At 38.5% G+C, this 23,059-nt stretch overlaps 1 protein-coding gene across 6 annotated transcripts in view; it reads right to left on the bottom strand.

Moving 5' to 3' along the window:
- Positions 1-23,059, bottom strand: part of GRIA4 (glutamate ionotropic receptor AMPA type subunit 4) — a 226,733-nt gene that overhangs the window by 138,337 nt on the left and 65,337 nt on the right. For all 6 annotated transcript variants that reach the window (XM_032207899.1, XM_032207979.1, XM_032208142.1 and 3 more), the window contains exon 3: positions 9,469-9,708. In XM_032207899.1, the coding sequence (XP_032063790.1) occupies positions 9,469-9,708 (240 nt within the window). The remainder of the gene's footprint in view (positions 1-9,468; positions 9,709-23,059) is intronic.

Genomic DNA, 23,059 nt, shown 5'->3' on the forward strand with positions numbered 1-23,059 from the left:
AGCATACAGAAGCCAGAGCCATATGGCTGTGGACACAAGACACAAAGCAAATTCTTTCTATCAGGAAGATAACAGGCAGTCCTTTATTTAATGTTTCCTAACTGATGTATTTCTATGGTGTTTGCACATTAGGTTATACTGCATATTCTGAGTGCTTAGCTAGATGACCAAAGCATGCTGATGCAGGTAAGTTTGAGCCACATCTTACACGGAATAGGAAAGTCAGGGTACTCATCTGTACACCTAATGATCAGTTTTTTATTTCTGTATCTTTCTGTATTTCCACCTTTGCTGAGCGTTCAAAAACAAGAGGAGTACTTTTATTTAATGAAGCCATTGGAAGATTTTCATATGTAGTGAATTCTGAGCTCATTACTAGATTTCAATGCTGTTTTATTATTATTGCTTCTCCTTGGTAGTAGGACAAAGGAAAGACGGAAAATCATAGTATCATTACTGATGCTGATGCATCTCTGTTTCATGTGTACACTTACTACCTATATTTTCAAGTTTTTATCAGATGCTGGCATGTTGCTGGTATAATTACGAATGAGCTAACACGGGCAAAAATAAATATTTACAAACCAGTTATCAGTGGATGAGGTACATTGGTCTATTCCATTAGAAACATGGTATTACTGAGTATAGACAGAGGCAGATCATATGAAGGGGCTGAAAAACTTACTGCAGTGTTCTTTATTCACTGATATTTTATAAACTTTTTCTCTACATTCCATGTATCAGTTCAGATCAGCCTGCACAAAATTACAACATGACTTTGGTAAGCAACAAACACAGTGGTACTTGGATCCTAACATGTATGACACGATCCACTGCCCATCTAGAATGTTTTTGATGATGACGAATGGCTTCTTTAACACATCTTTTTCTGTTCACCTACAGCATAAGTGAAAACCTATTCCCTGGTATGTATTAGGGCTACTGAAATCTCCAAACCAGTTTGACCATAAGACCTGATTTGATGATACTACTCTGAAATATGTAAAAAGTTGACATGCTGAGAACACTGATGATCTTAATCTCAGCAACTGTCAAGACATAAAATACCAAAAATTTTAAACCTACAGAATAGATGTTAGTCAATAAAATGTTGATAAAATACAAGTGGTCAATAAAATACAAGCAGCAACAAAATTAATGAGACCGGTTATCCAATGCTGTTTGTTTTCTAAAATACATCATTTCAATATTTTTGCAATGCTGTGGTAGCTCTGCTCTTTGTTTCACAAAAGTTTGGTAAATAATTGCACACTGCAGATAAGAAACTTTTGTTTTCATGTAGTGGACACAGTCATGAGCTTCTGTTTCTCTTTTATTCTTGGACATTTTGTCAAAGGTCAGCAGAATGAAAAACACCTGTTGTGGGAAACCTTGCAAACTCTTCCTGGTGAACATTATGAAAGAAAGGACCCAAGACCAAGCAGATCACTGCAACTGAAGAAAGTCAGGTTGCTATCTTAATCTTCCCTATGAACCATTATGTAATTGTTGTTTCTCAAGCTTACCTGAAATACCCTGTGACATTCTAGCAGTTTAAGGTAAGAATGCTATAGGTCTAGGCTCAACAATGTTATGCAGAACACAATCAGTAATTAAACAGCACTTAGTGTCAAAAACTTTTTCTTGGCAGTACTGTGTTGCATGTTCATCTTCAAGATGTTGTTTATTGGCAGCAATTGGTCTTTTGAACTTATTTCACTAATAAGAATCTCTATTCAGTATTTTTATGCAGATAAATAGGCAGGTTGTATTTCTAGATTGTTACTGGCTTCAGCAGTCTAGCTCTTTCAATTGAGCTAAATATCAAAATAACTTTCCAGCTTGCTATAACATTATTTCTCTTTTTCATTATTAAGACATTGACAAATTTGTTCAGAAGCACAGTAAAAATATCAAGTAATGCTTGATGTAGGGCCAATTCTTGCAGTTTCTGAATGCTCAGCGAACAATAATTCAACTTATTGAGTGCCATATTATAATTATAGTCCTTCGACCTGATTTTACAGTGTTTTTATCTTAAGTCACTTAGAATGTTTTTGATCTGATTTTTGAATAATGGAACATACTAAATGTTTTACAAAGGCTATATATGTAATTGAATAGCAATAATATATTATTGAAAGTTGCTCCATAGTAAAAAATTAAGTTATCTTAATTTTTCACAGTACTTAATTTCAAGTACTGTGAAGAAACCATTCCCAGTTTCCTGGAGAAATCATGAAAATTACATAAATATAAATTCTGAGGGGACCGAAGAGATCATCTGAGGCAGGATGTAGTAAAGCAGATCACCATTGCAGATATTTTCTAATCTCTTCCTTAAAACCTCCAATGGTAAGAATCCCCACAATCTGCTCGGTTTATTATAGTGCTTATCTGACCTTGCTGAAACACTTTTCCTATTAACACCCTAAATCTGCCTTCCTGCAAAATAATTCTAATTCTTTCCTTGATCTCAGTGGGTCTAAAAAAGATCTCAGTGTGTACAAAAAAGAACTGGTCTTTGCTCCTTAACAGACCTTCTCTCCGAGAATGATCTCAGTTCTTTAATATTATTATTCCCCCATTCCTCTCCCCCACCCCCCCCAGGTCATGCTTTTAATTTATTATTTTTTTTTCATAGTACCAGGGAAGCTCATGGAGCAGATCCTCCTGAGAGTCATCACGCAGCACTTGCAGGGCAAGCAGGCGATCAGGCCCAGTCAGCATGGCTTTATGAAAGGCAGGTCCTGCTTGACGAACCTGATCTCCTTCTTTGACAAAGTGACGCGCTGGGTGGACGAGGGAAAGGCTGTGGATGTGGTCTACCTTGACTTCAGCAAGGCTTTTGACACTGTCTCCCACAGCATTCTCCTCAAGAAACTGGCTGCTCTTGGCTTGGACTGGCGCACGCTTCGTTGGGTTAGAAACTGGCTGGATAGCCGGGCCCAAAGAGTCGTGGTAAATGGAGTCAAGTCCAGTTGGAGGCCAGTCACTAGTGGCGTTCCCCAGGGCTCGGTGCTGGGGCCGGTCCTCTTTAATGATGGTTCTCGATGATCTGGACGAGGACATTGAGTGCACCCTCAGTAAGTTCGCAGATGACACCAAGTTAGGTGCGTGTGTCGATCTGCTTGAGGGTAGGAAAGCTCTGCAGGAGGATCTGTATAGGCTGCACCGATGGGCTGAGGTCAACTGCATGAAGTTCAACAAGGCTAAGTGCTGGGTCCTGCACCTGGGGCGAAATAACCCCAAGCAGAGCTACAGGCTGGGAGAGGAATGGTTGGAGAGCTGCCAGGCAGAGAAGGACCTGGGAGTGATGGTGGATAGTCGGCTGAATATGAGCCAGCAGTGTGCTCAGGTGGCCAAGAAGGCCAACGGCATCCTGGCTTGTATCAGGAACAGTGTGACCAGCAGGGCTAGGGAGGTGATCGTCCCCCTGTACTCAGCTCTGGTGAGGCCGCACCTCGAGTACTGTGTTCAGGTTTGGGGCCCTCGCTACAAGAAGGACATCGAGGTGCTTGAGCGGGTGCAGAGAAGGGCGACGAAGCTGGTGAGGGGCCTGGAGAACAAGTCCTACGAGGAGCGGCTGAGGGAGCTGGGCTTGTTCAGCCTGGAGAAGAGGAGGCTCAGGGGCAACTTTATCGCTCTCTATAGGTACCTCAAGGGAGGCTGTAGCGAGGTGGGGGTTAGTCTGTTCTCCCGTGTGCCTGGTGACAGGACGAGGGGGAATGGGCTTAAGTTGCACCAGGTGAGTTTTAGGTTAGATGTTAGGAAGAACTTCTTTACTGAAAGGGTTGTTAGGCATTGGAACAGGCTGCCCAGGAAAGTGGTGGAGTCACCATCCCTGGAAGTCTTCAAAAGACGTTTAGATGTAGAGCTTAGGGATATGGTTTAGTGGGGACTGCTAGCGTTAGGTCAGAGGTTGGACTCGATGATCTTGAGATCTCTTCCAACCTAGAAATTCTGTGTGATTCTGTGATCTATATGTGGTCAACAGTAACAAGAGTGCCATTCCAGCAATGGATGCCTGATCCTTGCTCCATGCTCATACCAAACGCCTTTGATGCAGCTAGGAACAGTACCTAGTGTTTTCAAATACCAAGGAAAAATGGTGGGACACAGTACTGCCAGCATTACATCCTCTGTGTGCCTTATTCACTCGATTCCATTCCACTTTCTCAGCTAGCAGATATTTTTTATCTTTGCTGTTGAAGTGTGAAACCCAACATCTCAGCCAGCTGAGAGGGAGCAACATCTAGCTTCCATTCCCACATGCAATTTTTTTTCATCTCAATATAATATCTACTTTCTTGGAAACAGTAAAACAGTCTTGAATTGCATTATTTTTAAGGCTCTCCACCACTCCTGAAATATTTCTTATGATACTAGTGCCAAGCTAGTTACTCTGCACTTTGTGTTTGTACCTTTGGTTCTTCCCTCCTAAGCTTAACCTTTGCACAGCCTTTATCATACTTCACCTCCTTGATCTATCTAGCAAGATCACTTTCAATTTAGCTTGCATCACTTATCTTGCATCACTCTGTTTAACTCACTGAGGTTGAGCATCCACAAAAGCTGTTCTCAACTTCACTCTGGACGTTCACTAGACTAGAGCAAAGACAAATCCTCACACCTCATCTGAGAGCTACTCTTAGTTTTAACATGTGTCATTAACAACTATTTAAGGGTATGGTTTCTTAATTTTCCAGACACCAGGCTATAGTTGCTTTTCTGCTTTCTGTTTCAGGCATGAGGCATCATCACAGGAGGTAGAAAGTTACACCAGACCTACTGCTTACTGCTGTGACAGCTACTCTACCAAGGGAGAAAATTAGATTAGCCTGATAAATTGATTATTAATAACCAATTCCAAAATCTCTCTCAAAGTAAAGAGGGAGAGCTATACATTCCCCATACCTTTCTTTACCTTCTCCAGACATCTGAAACCTCACCAATCCTCCACAAGTGCTCAAAAGATAAAAGCTTGCATTTTGCTGCTCTAAGTAGCATAGGATTAACTTAAACAGACCATCAGCACTTGTGTAACTCTTCTGCCAGGTTTAGATTTTCATAAAATAAAATGGTTTCAACTTTAAAGGAGTTTCTAAAAAAACACTATCCAGAAATGTAGGGAAATTAAATTTATCTTGTGCAGTGAGCTGATTTTTCTCACCTGCAAACATGACTGAATTGGTTTAATGAACACTATGTAATTAAAAAGAAACAAAGAAAAAAATAAAACAACACAACACGGTACATAAACAGCTCACATGCAATGCCTAATTTCTAGAGGAGAACTATTAACTATTTTACAGTCCTTGCCTCTGCTGAGCCAACTGTTAGGCCAGCTGGTGGCTCTCCCCCTCCTGCTACTGCTCTTTAGTCACAGTCAGGGACTGACAACTCTTGCTGGGAAACAGGGCTGGATTCAAATGGCTGCTTCACTTTGGTGAAAGCACCTCCCAGCTCACTGACTGCAGCCCTCTCTGGTGTCCCCCATAGCCCCACAGCCCCTCTGACTGTCTCCACCCCGGGCTTCCTTAGCTCTGGGTAACACCTGCAATTTTACCAACAACTGCTATCCCAGCTCTCAGCAAGGCTGCACACAGCATGGACAGCTAACACAAGCTTAAACAGCTTCTCACACCTCACACAAACTTCTCCAACTTTCTTCTATGGCTTTAGGCTCCAACTTTTGCTTTCTGGTGCTAGAAATTATTGTCAACAACTAGCAAAACACCATCCTAGGCACACCTCTGCCCCGTCTAAAATACCACAGTGATTTACAGATGCACATTCCCACTTGATTGTCTGCCTCTTTATAAAAGAAATACCTCTCAATCACAATGAAAGAACATACACAAACCAAATGTTCTTCTGGTCTGCCCATTTGGTCCTTTCATTTATCTTCCTTTATGATGACATCAACTGAGCACTTCACCTCTATGGGACTTCCCTTTTCTGCTGGGTATCTCAGGAAGGCATGGCTTTCATTTTAGGCCTTCCTTGCTATGTGTTGTGTAATTCATTTGAGTGTTCTTCAGCCTGCTCTTTCCGTTTTCTGTCTGTGTACCTGGCACCTTGCTGTTAATAGTAATTGCTGTTTACATTCATTGTATTAAGCACCAGGTCATATTTAAATCTTTTTATGGAAGGAGGGTAGGAGAGAGGACGATGTATTGAAACCAAAGGGCCTTTGAGGTTTTAACCTCCTCCTTACTTGCTCACCTTCCCTGTTAAGTAACCAGTTGCATTTTCTGTCATCAGGTCTGATGTTTTTTGCAAAGGCTGTAATGTTCCCTGCTAGTTACAATTCATTTTGTAGCCTTGTCATTCTTCCTACAATCTGCATTCTGTCACAGGACAGTGATTTTCCAGATGACAAGACTGAAAGAATGTCAGAAAAGGAGATTTAACATACTGGCTGAAGCCACCATCCCACTGGAGTTTGTGAGCACCAAGACAACTCCACGGCATAAACCCAGGTGCGGAACGTGGGAATGACTCGGAGAGCTGCAGCAGAAGTGCATTCCTGACCTGAACTAAAATGCTTAACATAGACATCCCTGGTAGCAAAAAGACCGGGATTCTACAGGGAGTTGAGTGTCTGTCCGGAGATGAACAGAATGATACAGCAGAGAACCCACCTTAATACCTGAAATTAAATGTTCACCCCTTAAGAGCAAGCAGCAACTGAGCTGCATGCAAGAGAAGCAAGAAGCGAGGCAGATGAAAAGGCTGGGAAAGAAGGTCTGAGAACAACACCCCTAAATGCTGCCCTCTTCCTAAACAGCTACTATGTCTGGCTGGAATTTATACTTATTGTTTACCTTCCTGCATAAGAATTTATTTATAGTTTTCTGGTTAAGCTGCAAAGAACAATTTGCAGGCTCAGTGTCAAAAACAAAAGGCTAAGTGATTCCTGTTCCTACAGTTTGGTTGGATGGAGCTTCTCAGAGAGACAGGGAAGTGTCTGGCATGGACTGGAAGTATCTTTAACAAAAATCTAGACATGACTACATTCCAGCCTCACTGAAAGAGATCCTATGTAACTCAACATCAATATATATATATATATATTCTTATTACACTGAATTAAGATATATTTACTTTTTTTTTTCCCCTTTCTTCTTCTTCTTTTTTTTTTTTTCCTTTTTTCTTTTTTCTTTTTTTCTTTTCATATATGAGCCCTGCATTCAAAATTTCTGTTGTGGAATGGTAGTGAAAATTATTCATCAAGAATATATCTTTACAGTCATCCTACTACTTAAAGATACATCAAATCTTATTTTCTCCTGCATTAAATAGAGTCACAAGACCTATTCAGATTTTAAGAGATGATCCAGTGTAGCACTCCTTGCATCCTGCCTATCAAAGACACACCAGTGTGTTCAGAGCTGCTGAGTTCAGTGCCATTTATTAACCACACTGTTATAAATGATTTTCTGTAACTGCCCTTGGTGTGATATTGCATGCTTAGGAATGATGTCTCAATCTAATTAAGCATGTGAATTTAGATGAGAAAGGTGACTGCAGGTTGTGCACTTCTTCTCCTGACAAATTGTTGGACCTGTAGGATCACATCTGTAATAGCGTGCTTGTTTTCTTGCTCCTCATTACTGTTTTGAGTAAGAACACTTTTAAATTCACTGGTTTTTTTTTTTTTTTTTTTTTTTTTTTTTTTTTTTTTTTTTTCTCTCTACTCAGTTATAGAATCACAGAATCACAGAGTGGTTTTGGTTGGAAGGGACCCTAAAGATTCCAACCCCCCTGCCATGGGCAGGGACAGCTTCCACCAGACCAGGTTGCCCAAAGCCCCATCCAGCCTTGCCTTGAACACCTCCAGGAATGGGGCATCCACAACTTCTCTGGACAACCTGTGCCAGTGCCTCAACACCCTTCTAATAAAGAATTTCTTCCTCATATCTAATCTAAATTTCCCCTCTTGTAGTTTAAAATTGTTACTCCTTGTCTTATCACTTCCTGACAGAGTACCTCCCCAGCTTTCCTGTAGGCCCCCTTTAGGTACTGGAAGGCTGCTCTAAGGTCTCCCTGGAGCCTTCCCTTCTCCAGGCTGAACAACCCCAACTCCCTCACCTTGTCTTCACAGTAGAGGTGCTCCATCCAGCTCCTTGATCATCCTCGTGGCCCTTCTCTGGACTTGTCCTAGTACGTTACCTAGTGTATTCTGTAAGGCCTCTCAGAGCTTCCCTTGTTGGTCCAGCAAACATTAAAAAAAATCTTTTTTTTTTTTTTTTTTTTTTTAAATCAAACTACAACAACAACAAAACACCAACAATTATGGAACAATGCAAGCCCTTTCATTTTGGCACATTAATCATTTTTATTTAAATTCAGGTATTTAGGCAGTTTATCAAGCAAAATTCTCACTAAAGTGTAGTGTTTGTATATACAGGAAAATTGACTTCTACAGCCATAATCAAATAATTAAACAGATTTAGTTAGGTCCGTAAAATTCCCTATTTCTACTGCAGAATAATTACCCTGGAATAAAGCCACTTCAATTTAGAATAGCCTGTCCACATGGGGAGCTATATTGAAACAGCTGTAGTAAAATAATTATTTGACTACAGCTACACCACTCACTTTTTCCCTGAAAATAAGCCATCAACATAAAAATCTTGCCTCTTTCACAGAAGCTCAGCTGTGTTGGCTAAATACTCTTCCATACTCAAAGTGCTTTGCCAACAGAATGAATGTACAATGTGGAGAATGTGAGATTTTACTTCACAATCCTACAGTAAGTGGTGAGGTACAGTGATGCACTTGCAGCTTTCTACCACTTAAAAGGTTTTGAGATGCTCTGGGATGTGGAATGGAAGATGTAAACAGGGAATGTGGCCTTTTGTAATGCACCATGAATTTTATAAAAACAAAGTTGATTGCAGAGGTAATTCCAGATGAAAGGAGCAGTGGACAGAGATGGCTACTGCATCATCCTCTCCTGCTGCTGCCATGTAGATACATCTCCTACCTTCACTTCTCTGCTGCAGCCTGAGGGCCTCACATTCAGCGAGCCTCCGCCTTGACCTCCAAAAGCATGAGCTCACTCACATCTCAGCTTATACCAGTGCAGGTGCAGCAAAAACATGGCTGGTCCTCTCAACTTCTTTGTACTGCTATCACTTATGAAGTGAGTTGAAACGTGAACTGATCTGTACTGCTTTTTGAACTGTTTGTTTCAATAACATTCATTAAAATGTTTTAGCATTAATGACCTAAAATGCAGGATTCTGCTGGTCAGTTGCATACTATTTGCATCCAATATCCAGTATTTGCAGGCTAAGGAATTCTTCCTTCAGCCAGAGTTATTCAGTCAATGGTATTTCAATTCAAAGGCTCTTTAAAATTTGACTCACCAGGGTCTCAATACCATATAAAAATGTACAGTTTTTGCAAAAAAAAACAATCAAACTAAAAAGATAATAAAGCTGGGTTGCAACTCACCTCGATCTGTGTCATACAGGAAGACAAAGCGATTCCATTCATAGTGATCCAGCAAGCTCAAGAGGGCTCCTCGCAGAGATGGCCGCAGCTGCAGCACAAACTGACTCTCGCCTTCGGTGGGAAAACTCGGTGTGATGAGGGAGATGTGCAAGGCGCTGCAGAATGAGGTCAAGGTATGTACTGATCTCTTATCATATAGTCCAAAAATGGCAAAAACTCCTCTAGAATACTGGGAGCAAACTGGAAGGAAAAAGCAAAAAAAAAAAAAAAACAACAGAGTTCACCTAGTGACAAAATCTGTAAATACATACTTACACATTTCAACATCCCCAACTCTATAAATTGAATATTTCAATTTCTGCCTGTATAGTTAACTTCAGTATTTATATGTGTTTAATTCTGGAAACCAGTAAATAGCTAAATAACAGTTTGCCACTTCTGAATCTTATTCAAAGAACATTACGTTACCTATCTCTCTCTATATATATTTAATTCTGTGATGAAATACAAACTATATGACATGCATTTTTGCATTCCAGTAAAAAGTCAATGTATGCTGTTTTAGCCACAGCTCTGTACATTAATAGGGTTTGATCATTTCCATTATTTCAAGCAGAAAATTGTTCACATTTCAAAATAAGCAATTGACCTCACGAGTAAAATCTGGACATTTTGAATTCTTGCAATATGGATCTTTCATTCTCAGTTAAGCACAGAGCCCTTGTGCTGCATTAAGACTACTACAGACACTGAATAACAACCTATTTCATGAATAATCTCCTTGACTTTTAAGAGAACAGCTGAAGGAAAATGTAGTAAGTACTTGTGACCAGGCTATTGCCCCAAACCCTTTATTTCTACTCTGTGTCAACCTCAAAACCAGAAAACAAATGACCTGAATATATATTCTGAGTTTTGATTTGCTCTTGGGCTCATTTAAGATGTAGAGAAAGACTTCTATTGATTTCAGCAGATTAGATAAGGGCTTTACTTATCTATGCACATAAAAACAGACATGAGGGCATTTTTCTGAGTAAATACTGCTTTTCTAGCAACTCATAAATGGCCCGGTGAACAGCACCCCTTTTATTTGAAAGCACAAAACAACTTACTAGAAACTCTGTGTGATAATTAACAACAGTACCTATCCCATAATCGCAGAAAATGAAGAAAGAAAAAGTCATTTCAGAGGTCATCATAAACTTTTCCTAAGCATGTATTTCCTATGCACTCCTGTTCCACATCCCTCCCTCCTGCCAACTTGTTCCTACATATACACAGAACCAAGGAAAACCTAACCCATGCCCTTTTAAATAGATGACATCTAAGAAGAATACAGTTGGGCCAGATGATCTTGGAGGTCTTTACCAACTTTAATGATTCTATGATTCTATAAGAGGCCTCCTCTCTTTTAGTCTGGAGGTCACAGTTACCCTGCGAGATCATCACAGTCAGGGAACCAGGTACACACTTAGCAAATGGGAGTATTCAAAAACAGTTCATCTTTAATTGTTTCATGTTACATCATAAAAAGCAAACATAGAACTTGTACATTTTTCTCCTTAGACTTGGGCAATTCATCCAGTTCTGATGCCAGAACTGGAACAAGTCACTGGAGGGCAGTTCTGGGATTTTATGTGCTGTCCCAATATTTCAGCCGTCACCCTAAAGATTTTCACAGACAGATAAGTAATTTTAAAGGTTAAAAAGCTTTCTTCCTTCTCCTAAGTTCCCCTTCAATATGTTGATACATAGCTCTTAAAACCTTCTTTGTGTTTGCTTTGCTGGACCACACTGCACACATTCTCCCAGACCCATCAAATGACTGTCTCTCCCTAATCATTCCCTAAAGTGCTGTTCTGTGTTTTCTCAGTTTCATTTTGTCTGTCTTGAACTCAGTTGACTAATCTGCTTAGAATTTCAATTGAAAGCTTTCTGCTTCTTTCTACATTACTTACCCATCTCTACTGTAAAATACTTTTGCTGACATATCCTAAGATCACTTTTTTTTTTTTTTTTCTAAATTTACTTCTCAGTGATGGCTGACAATCATCTCAGAATCAAAATTCTGCCCTGTCTTCCTCCTAGGTCTTTTCCAAAAGATGAATTTCTGCTTATAGTATAATATTTTTATTAGCCACCAATGTACAACTTTCCGGTATGTCGTATCTATTACTGTACTACTCAAAATTATTTACTTCCACAGTTATTTTGTTAGTCTGCTTTGAATTTCTAGAGATCTCTGTATTTACCTCACCAGCAAATTCTGTCAGGGTACGATGACTTTTTAACCCCATGTCTATTATAAAGTCAGTTTCACAGTACCTTTCCACCACCAAGCTTCTTCATCCTATTACCTCCTCTTCTAACCGCATTTGTTGCAAACTTCCCCTTAGCTGTTTTAATGCCTGCCTCTCTAAACTCTTCTTTTTGCCTCTATTTTCATAAATCACTTCCCTTAGGAGCATGGTTCTTTTAGTTCATTCTCTTGGCAAAAGGAAGATATTGATTAATCCCATACTTTCTATTGTAGTAATTTCTGGTTGCATTTTATCCCAGATTTTGTCTATAGCTATACTTTAAAGTTTTCTTTCTATCAAAATTTGTTCCATTGCTTCACAGACTATTGATGTTAGCTGCTAGGTCCATGGCTGATGGATTCTATGTCCATTTTTAAAAATAAATATTTTATGTGAGGTGGTTTCCCTATTCCCATTAGCTATCATGACTATTCTTTTAAGGTCAGCATCCTTCCTGACTGAAAATCAGTATCTATTAGCTTTAAGTCCATATCCAGATTTTCATGATTTTCCAATCCATTATCAATACGTAACAGACTCAATTTTCCTATTTCCTCCCTTTGAATTCATAGATAAAAATGACATTCTGTAGTTGTTTTAACGCACTTTGCAAGTCTCAGTTTTCATTGACAGCACTAACATAATGTCTGATTTCTGCAATAAATGTCCTCTATATATCCTGATTTCTTATTGCATACCTTTTTAAAGTATTTGTTTCTTCTGTCTTTCTTGTATAATCATTCATTCAGTTCTGGTGTCACATCATGCATGTTACTTTCCCCTGCAAAAGGATTTTTCAGTGTTTTACAACTCTTTCTGTGAGGAAATCTGATATCTGTGTGGGGTTGCAGGGCTTTGATCTCATTGCAATTACATAAAAATTGTGGGATAGCTTGCATGACTGGCATTATGTCATGGGTGGCTAAATGTCTTTTTAGGAAAGACAGGCCAGAAAGTTGAGGTAGTAAAGTTGCTCTTTATGTGAGAGAGCATCTGGAATGTATGGAGCTCTGCCTAGGGGTGGATGATGAGAGAGTGGAGAACTTATGAGTAAGGATGAAAGGGCAGGCTAACATGGGTGACACTGCTGTGGATGTTTACTACAGGCCACCTGATCAGGAAGAGGAAGTTGCTGAGACCTTCTATGTAAGTAGCTTCACAGTCACACACCCTGGTTCTCATGGTGGTCTTCAACCACCCTGACAACTGCTAGAAAGACAACACAGCTAGAGACAGTCTAGGAGGTTCTTGCAGAGCATTGACAATAACTTTTTAACAAAGATGGTAGATGAGGCAATGAGGACAGGTGTACTGCTGGACATAGCACCAGCAAGCAAAGAAGAACTAGTTGGAGACATGTGGAGGATGTGGAGACATTCAGAGAGACCTGGACAGGCTGGAGAGTCGGGTGAAGTTCATTAAGTTAAACAAAGGCAAGTGCAGGGTCCTTCAGCAAGGGAGGAATAGCCCCAGTACAGGCACCAGTACAGGCTGGGGGCTGACCTGCTAGAACGCAGCTCTGTGGAGAAAGACCTGGGAATCCTGGTGGACAGTAGGCTAACCACTAACCAGCCATGGGTCTCTGTGGCCAAGAAGGCCAACGGGATCCTGGGGTGCAATAGGAAGAGTGTTGCCAGCAGGTCAAGGGAGGTGATCCTCCCCCTCTGCTCTGCCCTGATGAGACCAGAGCCCAGTGGAGGGCTGCTAAGATGATTAGAGAACGGCAACATCTCTCTTATGAGGAAAGGCTACGAGAGCTGGGCCTGTTTAGCCTGGAAAAAAGACAGAAGGGATCTTATCAATGTATAATAATATCTTAAGGGAGGATGTGAAGAGGCTGATGCCAGACTTTTTTTCAGTGGCGCCCAATGCCAGGACAAGCAGCAATGGGTACAAACTGAAACACAAGAAGTTCCATCTGAGCATGAGGGGGCACTTTTTACTGTGGTGATGACAGAGCTCAGGGACAGGTTACCCAGAGAGTTTGTGGAGTCAACTTCTCTGGAGAGATTCAAAACCTCCCCTGGATGCCATCCTGTGCAACATGCTGTAGATAATTCTGCTTGGCAGGGGGGTTGGACCAGATGACCTCCAGAGGTCTGGTTCAACCTCAAGTATTCTGTCATTCTGTGAAATGTCAGTCCTCCTATATTTGCAAGCACAGTTCAGTTGACTTTACCAACTGAAACAGCTGAATCTACACCTTGTGCACATAAGTGGTAGTTAATTAATATATTTTCATTTTAGAGAAAGCCTTTCATAAGCCCTGCATTTTCTCACTTCTTTCCAGGTTTATGTAGGCAAAATGTACTTTTCTTAACACACGGTCCATACAGCAGGATTTTACATGATGAAAATTTCAAGAAATCAATATCAAGCTTTGAAATGAGATAAAGCTCAAATTAAAAACAAACTCCCGAGCAAGCAAGCAAACAAATCAACAACAGAAAAAAAGCCAACATAGAAATTGCATTAAATAACATAATATGAACTATACAATTATTTTTTTTTTCACTAAAAATAACAGAAAAATAATTCTTTTAATTTTTCAAGCAAACCATCCTTGTCACTGCCTACATCCAAATGCAATAATACATTACCTGACAATCATTAAAATCCTGAAATAACAGCTATATAGCTATGCTGCTATACTTGAGATCAAAACTGGGAATTTACTGAATAGTGTCCTTCTTTGCTTGATAAGAAAAAAATACTAAGATGAAGGTTATTAGAATTTTTCTTACTCAGTACAATACCCACAGAGAAGAAAAATGCCTATGACACTATGGAGATTAGGCTTAAACATATGCAGAGATGCTGCACAGCTCCTGAATCAATTTTACAGTAATCAGCAGCGACCACAAAAACCGGTAATGCCACGAGGATTTGCATTCTGACTCACTACTGTTCTCAGAAAATGCCTCCAGGCAAACATGACTACCTGGATTCCCCAATTCCTTATCTATTTCTCTTAGATTTCTAAAGGCATTTTACTTATTATAAATGGAGTAAATTATGCTTAAACACAGTCTCATATTAGCATTCTGTGATAATCTTGTTCAACATTTCCCCCCATAAATATAAAACAGTGACAAATAGACTTTCATACGCATACTTTGAAATACGTTGAATAATAATTTGTCTTTAAACAAGGCATCTCTTCAGAGTTGACGATTTCAGTATTACACATATGACTTTCACCTACAAATTTAGCAATGCCATTGGTCCTATCAAAGATAAGCTGTATGTGGCACACATAAGAAAACATTAGCTGTAAGAAAACATAAGAAAACAGTAGCTATAATATGAATTAGTTATGTTCTATTCTAGCAGTTTGAATTATGTTTTAGTACTGTCACTTTAAAAGAATGGGTGACACATGGGACCTTCAGTTGTAAACAAGAACGCATAATGCCTTAATAGCAAAATGTGTACTCTGCAGGATTTACTGAGACATGCAGTCAAACCACATGTGGTCTTCTCTGTGAAAGATTTCCCAAAGTTCCTGTTATTGTTGTAAAGACAAATTGCACACTTTAAAGACAAAAATTTTCTTGAGAAACAAAACAAAATCACAATTTCTTATAATTCACTGATTTCCAGAAGTTATACCCATAAAATTTAAAAAATTTAAAACCTCCAATCAGAGAAGGGAAAGACAGAGTCCAAATACAGCAGTAATCATTACCATGGAAATAGCATGAATGAGGGAAAGTTTGTGAGATGTCTTTGTATGTACAAATACAATTAAAGAGACATACCCAAACACATATTTACACGGTATTGGTCTTGTTTCATTATTGGTCTTCTAGGACACAAGCTCTGAAACAAAGTATTGACCTACCTTTTCAAATGTTTTCCCCTAAAGTGTCTGGCTTCTAGGTCTGAAAGCACTGGAAGCTCTTTCAGGCAGAAGTGAGCTGTTATAAATACAATGACAGGCCCACAGGTCTGCCATACAGTTATGAACTGTGGAAGCACCAAAACCACATGACTCAGCACAGTTTGCTTTACCAAAGTTTTCCAGGCATGGGAAGTCTTTCATTGCTGCCTCTCCACTTCCTCCAATGCTTTGGACATCCAAACAGAGAGTGGGGGTAGTGGTCTGTTCTTAATACTTTGTCTCTACTGCTTCTTTCATGTCATTCTTTTCTCCTGCTCCAGCATGAGATCTCCTCCACAGGATACAATCCTTCAAACTCTCCAATGTGGGTCCTTCCCAAGGGCTGCAGTTCTTAAAGAACTGCTCCGGCACAGGTCCTTTACATGTGGTGCAGTCCTTCAGGCACAGAGTGCTTCAGCATGGACTAGACACACTTCCCGTCAAAAAAACCTGCTCCAGCGTGGGCTTTTCTCCCTGGGCCACAACTCCTGCGAGAAGCCTGTTCCTGCATGGGCTCTCCATGGGCTGCAGGGACTACGTGCTTCACCACGGTCCTCTGTGGGGGTAACCTGCACCACCATGGTCCTCTCCAAGGGCTGAGGGGAAATCTGTGCTCTAATGCCTGGAGCACCACCTCCCCCTCCTTTTTCACTGACCTTGGGGTTTGCAGGATGTTTCTCTCACATTTTCTCACTCCTTTCTCACAGCTGGTGTGCAATGTTTCTTATCCTTTCTTAAATACGTTATCATAGAGGTGCCACCAACTTCTCTGGTGAACTCACCTTTGACAAATGGTGAGACTATTTTGGAATTCTGCAACCAGCTGTATTCAACACGGAGTAGCTCCTGGTTATTTCTCACAGAGGACACCCTTGATACACACCTCACTACTGAAACCTTGCCACAGAAACCCAATACACTTGCTCAACTCCAGGTAGAAATACATCTAAAAAACACATGTAAGGAATTACATTTTCCTGTCACCACAGGAGTGTATGAAGGCTTTCATTTGATGAGTGACTGCAATGTTGTTAAGCCATGTGGCTCACACTTGTATGCTCTCTGTTTCGTTCTGCTACTGTGCACCGTCATTGGACAGCACTGATGTAAAAGTACTGGGCAAATTTTCTTAACCTAAAGAACTCCCTCAAAGAGGAAGAGTCTAGCTATATGAAGATGTGAGCTCTACAAGTGAGACGCAGTACAGAAGGGAAAATCATTTAATCTAAATAAGGACTTCTCTCCCAAGGTCAAATGATTTATCAACCTATATGCATATGCAATCTATATGCTTCAAGACTTGAGAAGTGATTAAATACGATTGCTAGAACAGCTTTGAGATGAGAGGCCCCTGTTCAAATGTCAAAACGAATCTCTGTTCAGTTTGCACAGGACATTCCAACATCTCTTTCTCCTCTGTCCTCCCTAACTCACATTCTCCTGAACTCCACTGACCTCCATCTCCTGGAAGAGGATGCAAAGTCAGCCAGAGCTCTAGATCACAAGGGAAATGATCCAAATTAATCCCCATGTAGTTTTCAAACATCTTGCCTGAAAATTAAGTACAAATTGATACAAATATGCTCTTCCATGAGTTTATGTTTGAGACTGCTGATTTTATGCTAAATTATGCTCTTGTATTTAGAAAAAGTCCTAGTACTAAAACCATTTTAATGAGGTACCTTCATCAATTAAATCACTGATGTGAGTTGATAAATAGGACTATAGAAGAGAAAACAGCGTTACATAAAGTGGACAGATGAAAAGCATTCTAGTTGTATTAGGACCAGTCTACCATTATCTTAAGAACGGTCTTGAATAAAAAAAGGATATATATAAATACTGCTATTCAAAGAAGGGGAAAAGAGTTTCTTACAAATTATGCATTTGTTATTTGTGTCTAATGGAAGAAGTACCTATCATAACTCTGATGATTTTCTTTTTGTAGACTTTGCACTCAAAATCATCATCTGCTTTTGCCCTTTCATTGTAAATTTCTTCTGGGGGAAAAATAAAAAAATAAAAAATAATATATATATCTGCATCTATATCTATATCGATATCTATATCTATATCGATATTGATATCAGTATTGTCATCTATATCTATATCTATATCTATATCATCTATATCTATATCGATATCTATATCTATATCTATATCTGTCTATATATATATCTATATATATTATCCTGCATTCAGAAGGCACACATCACATTTTAGGTATCATCACACCTAATCACACATAAAGCACTATAACTGGAAATATTACATTGTTACTTCAACTAAAATCAGTTTGAATGTGAAGGTGAACAAAAAGAGACTAAGATCTTTCTGGTCAAGATAAAACAAAACAACCAAACAACCCTGAATCACAAATATGATACTCTCAAATATTTATTTCTCTCATATGCTTGTCCTCCTACAACATAACTGTATAATGAGAAGTCTAGTATGTTGGACACTGAACCTCTGAAATTAAATTCATACTCCAGAGCAAATCACCTCATATTTCCATGCCTCAGTTCTCAGTGTCTTGACTGCCTGGTCTATTTTAGATTATGAACAGCTGACAGAAAGGCCAGACTTCTGCTAGATGTTTGTAAAAAGTTTAGCACAATAGTCCAACTGTCTCACATGTGGTCTCTGGGTGCTACCTAATGTGTATAATTATGTTTTATGTAATGGCCCTGCACGTTGTAATTCTGTAGTAAATTCCATATAGCAAACTCTGAAAACATGTAAACATTTGTCCTAGAGGTCAGCGTGTTTAGCTGCATGCATAAAATTAAGCACGTAACAAAGAGTGTGCAGAAGTACCTATTTGGAGATCAGCAGATGGATCCATCAAATTTGAGACAGGAAATTCATGAGTATCCTTTACATTTAACCTATACCAATAGGTTACTACCAATATCTGTAAGTGACTTGCCAGCTCATTTAAAAATGCTCTCCTAGGAACAATGAAAATCTTGGTTTACTAGATCATACAGTAATTTGGGAAATGCAGTTTTGTTTGTGCAGCTGCAGATGTGAGAACATACTGAAAAACAAGCTGCAAACTTGTTACATTCTTTAATTAATAATTAAGTTTGCAGAACCAATTCTTCTCTAAAAGACTTTTACTGCTCAAAGTAAATCCTGAAATAATAGCAGAAAGTGATAGTGCATTTCTTGTCTATGGAATGGAAAATTAAATCAAATTAGCGTAATTAACATGCACAATATTTTCTTCTTTTAAAATCAGTTTCAAGACTGTAATATAGTATTTTTTTGTGCAATGTCTTGCAACAGATCACAAAGCTACAAAACATTAACTTTAGAATGTTATTCTGATAGATATACAAAATGACAAAAAAGAGAAGGCCACAGAGAACAGGCAAGACTGACTCATAGACTGAACTGCTGAACTCATTGCTTCGTATGGAGCAAGCTTTGTTCTTCTCAAATTAATCCACCAATTAAAGCTTTCCCCAAGCTAATTCAGAAAGAATCCGTGAAGGGTGACTGTATGCCTGTGTAAGTACGTGTTCTCCTAGGGAGAGCTGAGAGGACCATCTTATTTGATTCCTACCACCAGAAAGATATAAATATATATATATATATGTATATATAAAATTATTTTTTTTTTGCCTTTCTCTAAAGCAGAATAATATATGTTTGGAAGACAGATCATCCCAGCTTAAAGTAGATTCACCCACTCGTGGTACCTATCTGTTACTGTTGGCTGTAAAAGGAGACTGAAACTAGAAAAGTCTTGACACCTACATTTAGATAGCTACCTTTTTTATTTTTTGTATTTTACTTTAGTATCTTTATATGTGTTTTTATTCCCTGTCTATCACTAGATTCAGTGTGATTTGGAGCTGCCTTTCTCTGAGGTCCTCTTCACGCAGTGGACACACATTCTTTTCAGATAGTGGCTGCAGGTATTTCTCAGATACAGACCATGTATCTCTGTTTTTCTGAAAAGTGCTGACAAACTCTCATTTCTTGATGGAGAACAAAGAGTAACTTGGCCTTTCATAAATTTCTGTGAGGAAAACTGCTTTAATCTTTAAGTACTTTCCATCTGAAAACTTCTGCACCACTAAAGTATTTTACTTTCATTAATATGTAATTCCAAATAATTTAAATCCAATGGAACATTTTTACACAACAAGAAAACATTTTCCACTGGGTTTATTTATAAAATTTCTCTTTCCGCTGTGCCTTGGCTAATCTATTTGATAGAACTCCTCTCATGAATTTCACATTTGCTGAATGCTAACAAATCTTTTCTCATTTTTAAAAGTACTTTACATCTCTCTCTGCAATAAATTACCCAGTATTTGTGCCTTTGTCCTCCAGTCCCGTGCACTCCATGGATCTGGTATTTATAGCTGTTTGGCAATGCACATCCACGTGCATGTCCCTCACTCATCCAAAGCTTCCTCTTTGAACACTCTCCCACAGAGAATCCACATGCAGCATTTACCTTTCATAGCCATATGAATGAGAATCCACATTGGTACGTAAGTTATTTTTTGGATAAAAAAAAAAAAAAAAAGACAAAAGATACAAGTATTAGCACCATATGAGGCTGCTAGTTTTTTCAAATTCAGAGAAGTTTTTTTTTTTTTAAAAGTTAAGCCCTTGGTTTGGACAAAAATTTCCCATGTAGCTGGCAGGTTTTCTCAAGGACAAAATGTCCATGATCATCTTTTCTATTTCCTTTGGGACAGAAACTTAAAGATGAATAATAGAATACACGGAAATTAAACTGGACTAACAGAAAAACACCGTGGACAATGGTAAAATTCTCAGTTGCTTAAGTGAGGTCAACATTTCAACTCAGATACTCATGGTGGTCAGAGATCTTTGTGAAAAATCATATCACATCTTCAGTTTTTTAGTTGAGGGAAAGTTTATCCTGCTTATGGATGACTATCTACAGAAATCGTGGTTTATAATTTATTTGGATTGCCTTTGTGATTAAGTACTTTTTGCTTTTCTTGTATACTTTTTCTTATGAGACATATTATTTCTTTCAGTTCAAGTTTGAAGTTCACCCAAACATGCATTTGTGGAGAAAAAAAAATAAATTCCCCCAAAATGTAAGATTTTATAAAACCTTCCCCCACATCCAATTTCAATGAAACAGAAAATAAAGAAGTCTTAATTTTGTTTTAAGAATTAATCCTTTGATGGCCCCATTTTCTACAATATATAGCTTTCTTGTTTCTTTTTATCTTGAAATGGGAAAAAATCAGCACATTTAAACAGACATTTTTCTTTCCAGAAGAACTGAAGAAAAAAAATCAGTACTATTTTAAATAGGAGGGCATCTTATAAAATGTGTATTTTATTAGATAACAATATCTCATAGCTACTTAGTCGCAGATTCCTGTTATGCAAAAGAACAACTATTTGTAAGTTTTCAAAAACAAAAACAAAAAACAAGAAAAACAACTATTTTTTTCTTCCTTTTGGAGAAACATGCTAATTTTACAGTACTTTTGCCAGCGATACCGTCATTGAATGGGATTTATTGAATTTAATAGGAAATTTGAGATGTGAAGCAATATATTAAGGCTCCTGAACTAAATGGTTGGATGAAATATCAAGGTTATTATCATTTATACCTCACAGTTTGAACCAATGGTGCTTCTTTAAGTAAAACCTTGTGTTCTAATGTAACTGAGCGAAAATAAAACATGGACTCTGCTATAATTAGAAGAAGCTTAAATCAAGTAATTTTTGGAGTATTGAGGTATGCTTGTTACTAAGCTTTCCATGTGACTTTAAAAGAGGAGTAGTCACCTAACTGCTCCCTCTGACTTCAAAAATCTCTCCTCAGATCTCTGAAACATCTGGGGAAAGGAGGAAAAGGAAGGCAGGAAATCATGAAAGAGTAACTCGGTCCTGCATTTAGACAGAAGATCCTTAGGTGTTTGTTGTTGAAACGTGAATGCAGATTTTTGTCTGGTTCATAGCATTTAGAATTAAAGCTTGTCCCGAGGGCAGTGATGTCACTTGATCCATCACTGGGAACTCTATTTTTCTTTCACTGCTGAATCTATGTGACAATTTCTTATTCTTTTGCCTTAATCACCCAGCTAAAGCAGATTGGTCACTGAAGTGCAGCGCTGTTTGATTCAGTCCAGGATTCTGAATGTCGGTGGAGCTGAGACTGTTATTTGGGCTACGTTCTTCACCCAGTAACAGATTTCACATTATCACGAGTCCCCTCACTAATAACCTAGTTCACTCTTCATTTTTATTCATGCAACTACCAAAGGTTATCATTGAAAATAACTCCTACTTATCTCTTTACCTTTGGATATTTAACTCCTTGCTTCTGATTTATTCTGCATATCTGTAAACTGGTGGACTGAATAATGCTCTTGGATTTCCTACTAGAGCTTGTATCTTAATTGTGTCCTACTGACCTATCAAGGAAAGACTGCGCTGAAACCATTACTTTTTCGTAACATTTCGGAGGGAAGATGTACAAGACAGAAATGAGCTGTCACTCACAACTGAATTTGACCTTCGAAAAAAATGCACATTCCTTTTCTGAAATACATTAGTTCACCTGAAGAATAGTCATAGATTCCTATAGGCCTTAGTAAAATCAACAGACATTCATCACATAAAGTTAAATAAAAACATTAAGGACAACATTGCTTTCTTGGCCATTCTTAACTTAAAAGTATCTTTTCTTAACTTAAAAGTATCTCTTTTAAGATACTTCTAAGATACTTAAAAGTATCTTTTAAAGAGCCAGAAAACACGATTGTTCATTTTTGAAAACAATATTAATATTAAGAGGATATATGTGATGAAACACTCATCTATTTCCCCCCCCTTTCCTATGGGTTAATAGAGCTACAATCTAATTATACAGTCCCTACCTTGAGAAAAACTTTTAAGACATTCTTTTTTCACAACTGTAACTTCAATAAGAAAAGCTTCTGTATACTTTTGATGGAATCTGTTGTTTTTCCTTCAGTTTCCTTCTTTCCCTTTCATGGCACAAAGCAGAATTTGAAGTCAGTATCATTCTCACATAAAATGAATACAATATCACATGAGATTATATACATCAGATAGAGAAACCTCCTACCAAGACCTAGAAGCAAAGTTCTCCTTCTGCCTTCCACAGTCTGTGACTGTATTTTGACAGCATAGCAGCTGAACAGGGCTCTGTTGAAGGTACTCCCAAATCAGAGGCATCTTCTGAGCTATCATTTCAGAGATCAAAATACACAAAGTGCCTATTTTTCTGTTAGCTTTCTCACATTAGAGGACTTTATCTTTATTTCTAGTAGATAGAAGATTTCCAAGCTTCCGTGATTTTTCTTCTATGTTACAATGTAAGTGTATTCCACTGAGTCAATAAAACAAACAAACAAACAAACAAACA

Source organism: Aythya fuligula, chromosome 1, assembly GCF_009819795.1.
Source record: "Aythya fuligula isolate bAytFul2 chromosome 1, bAytFul2.pri, whole genome shotgun sequence".
In the NCBI taxonomy this organism is placed as follows: domain Eukaryota; kingdom Metazoa; phylum Chordata; class Aves; order Anseriformes; family Anatidae; genus Aythya; species Aythya fuligula.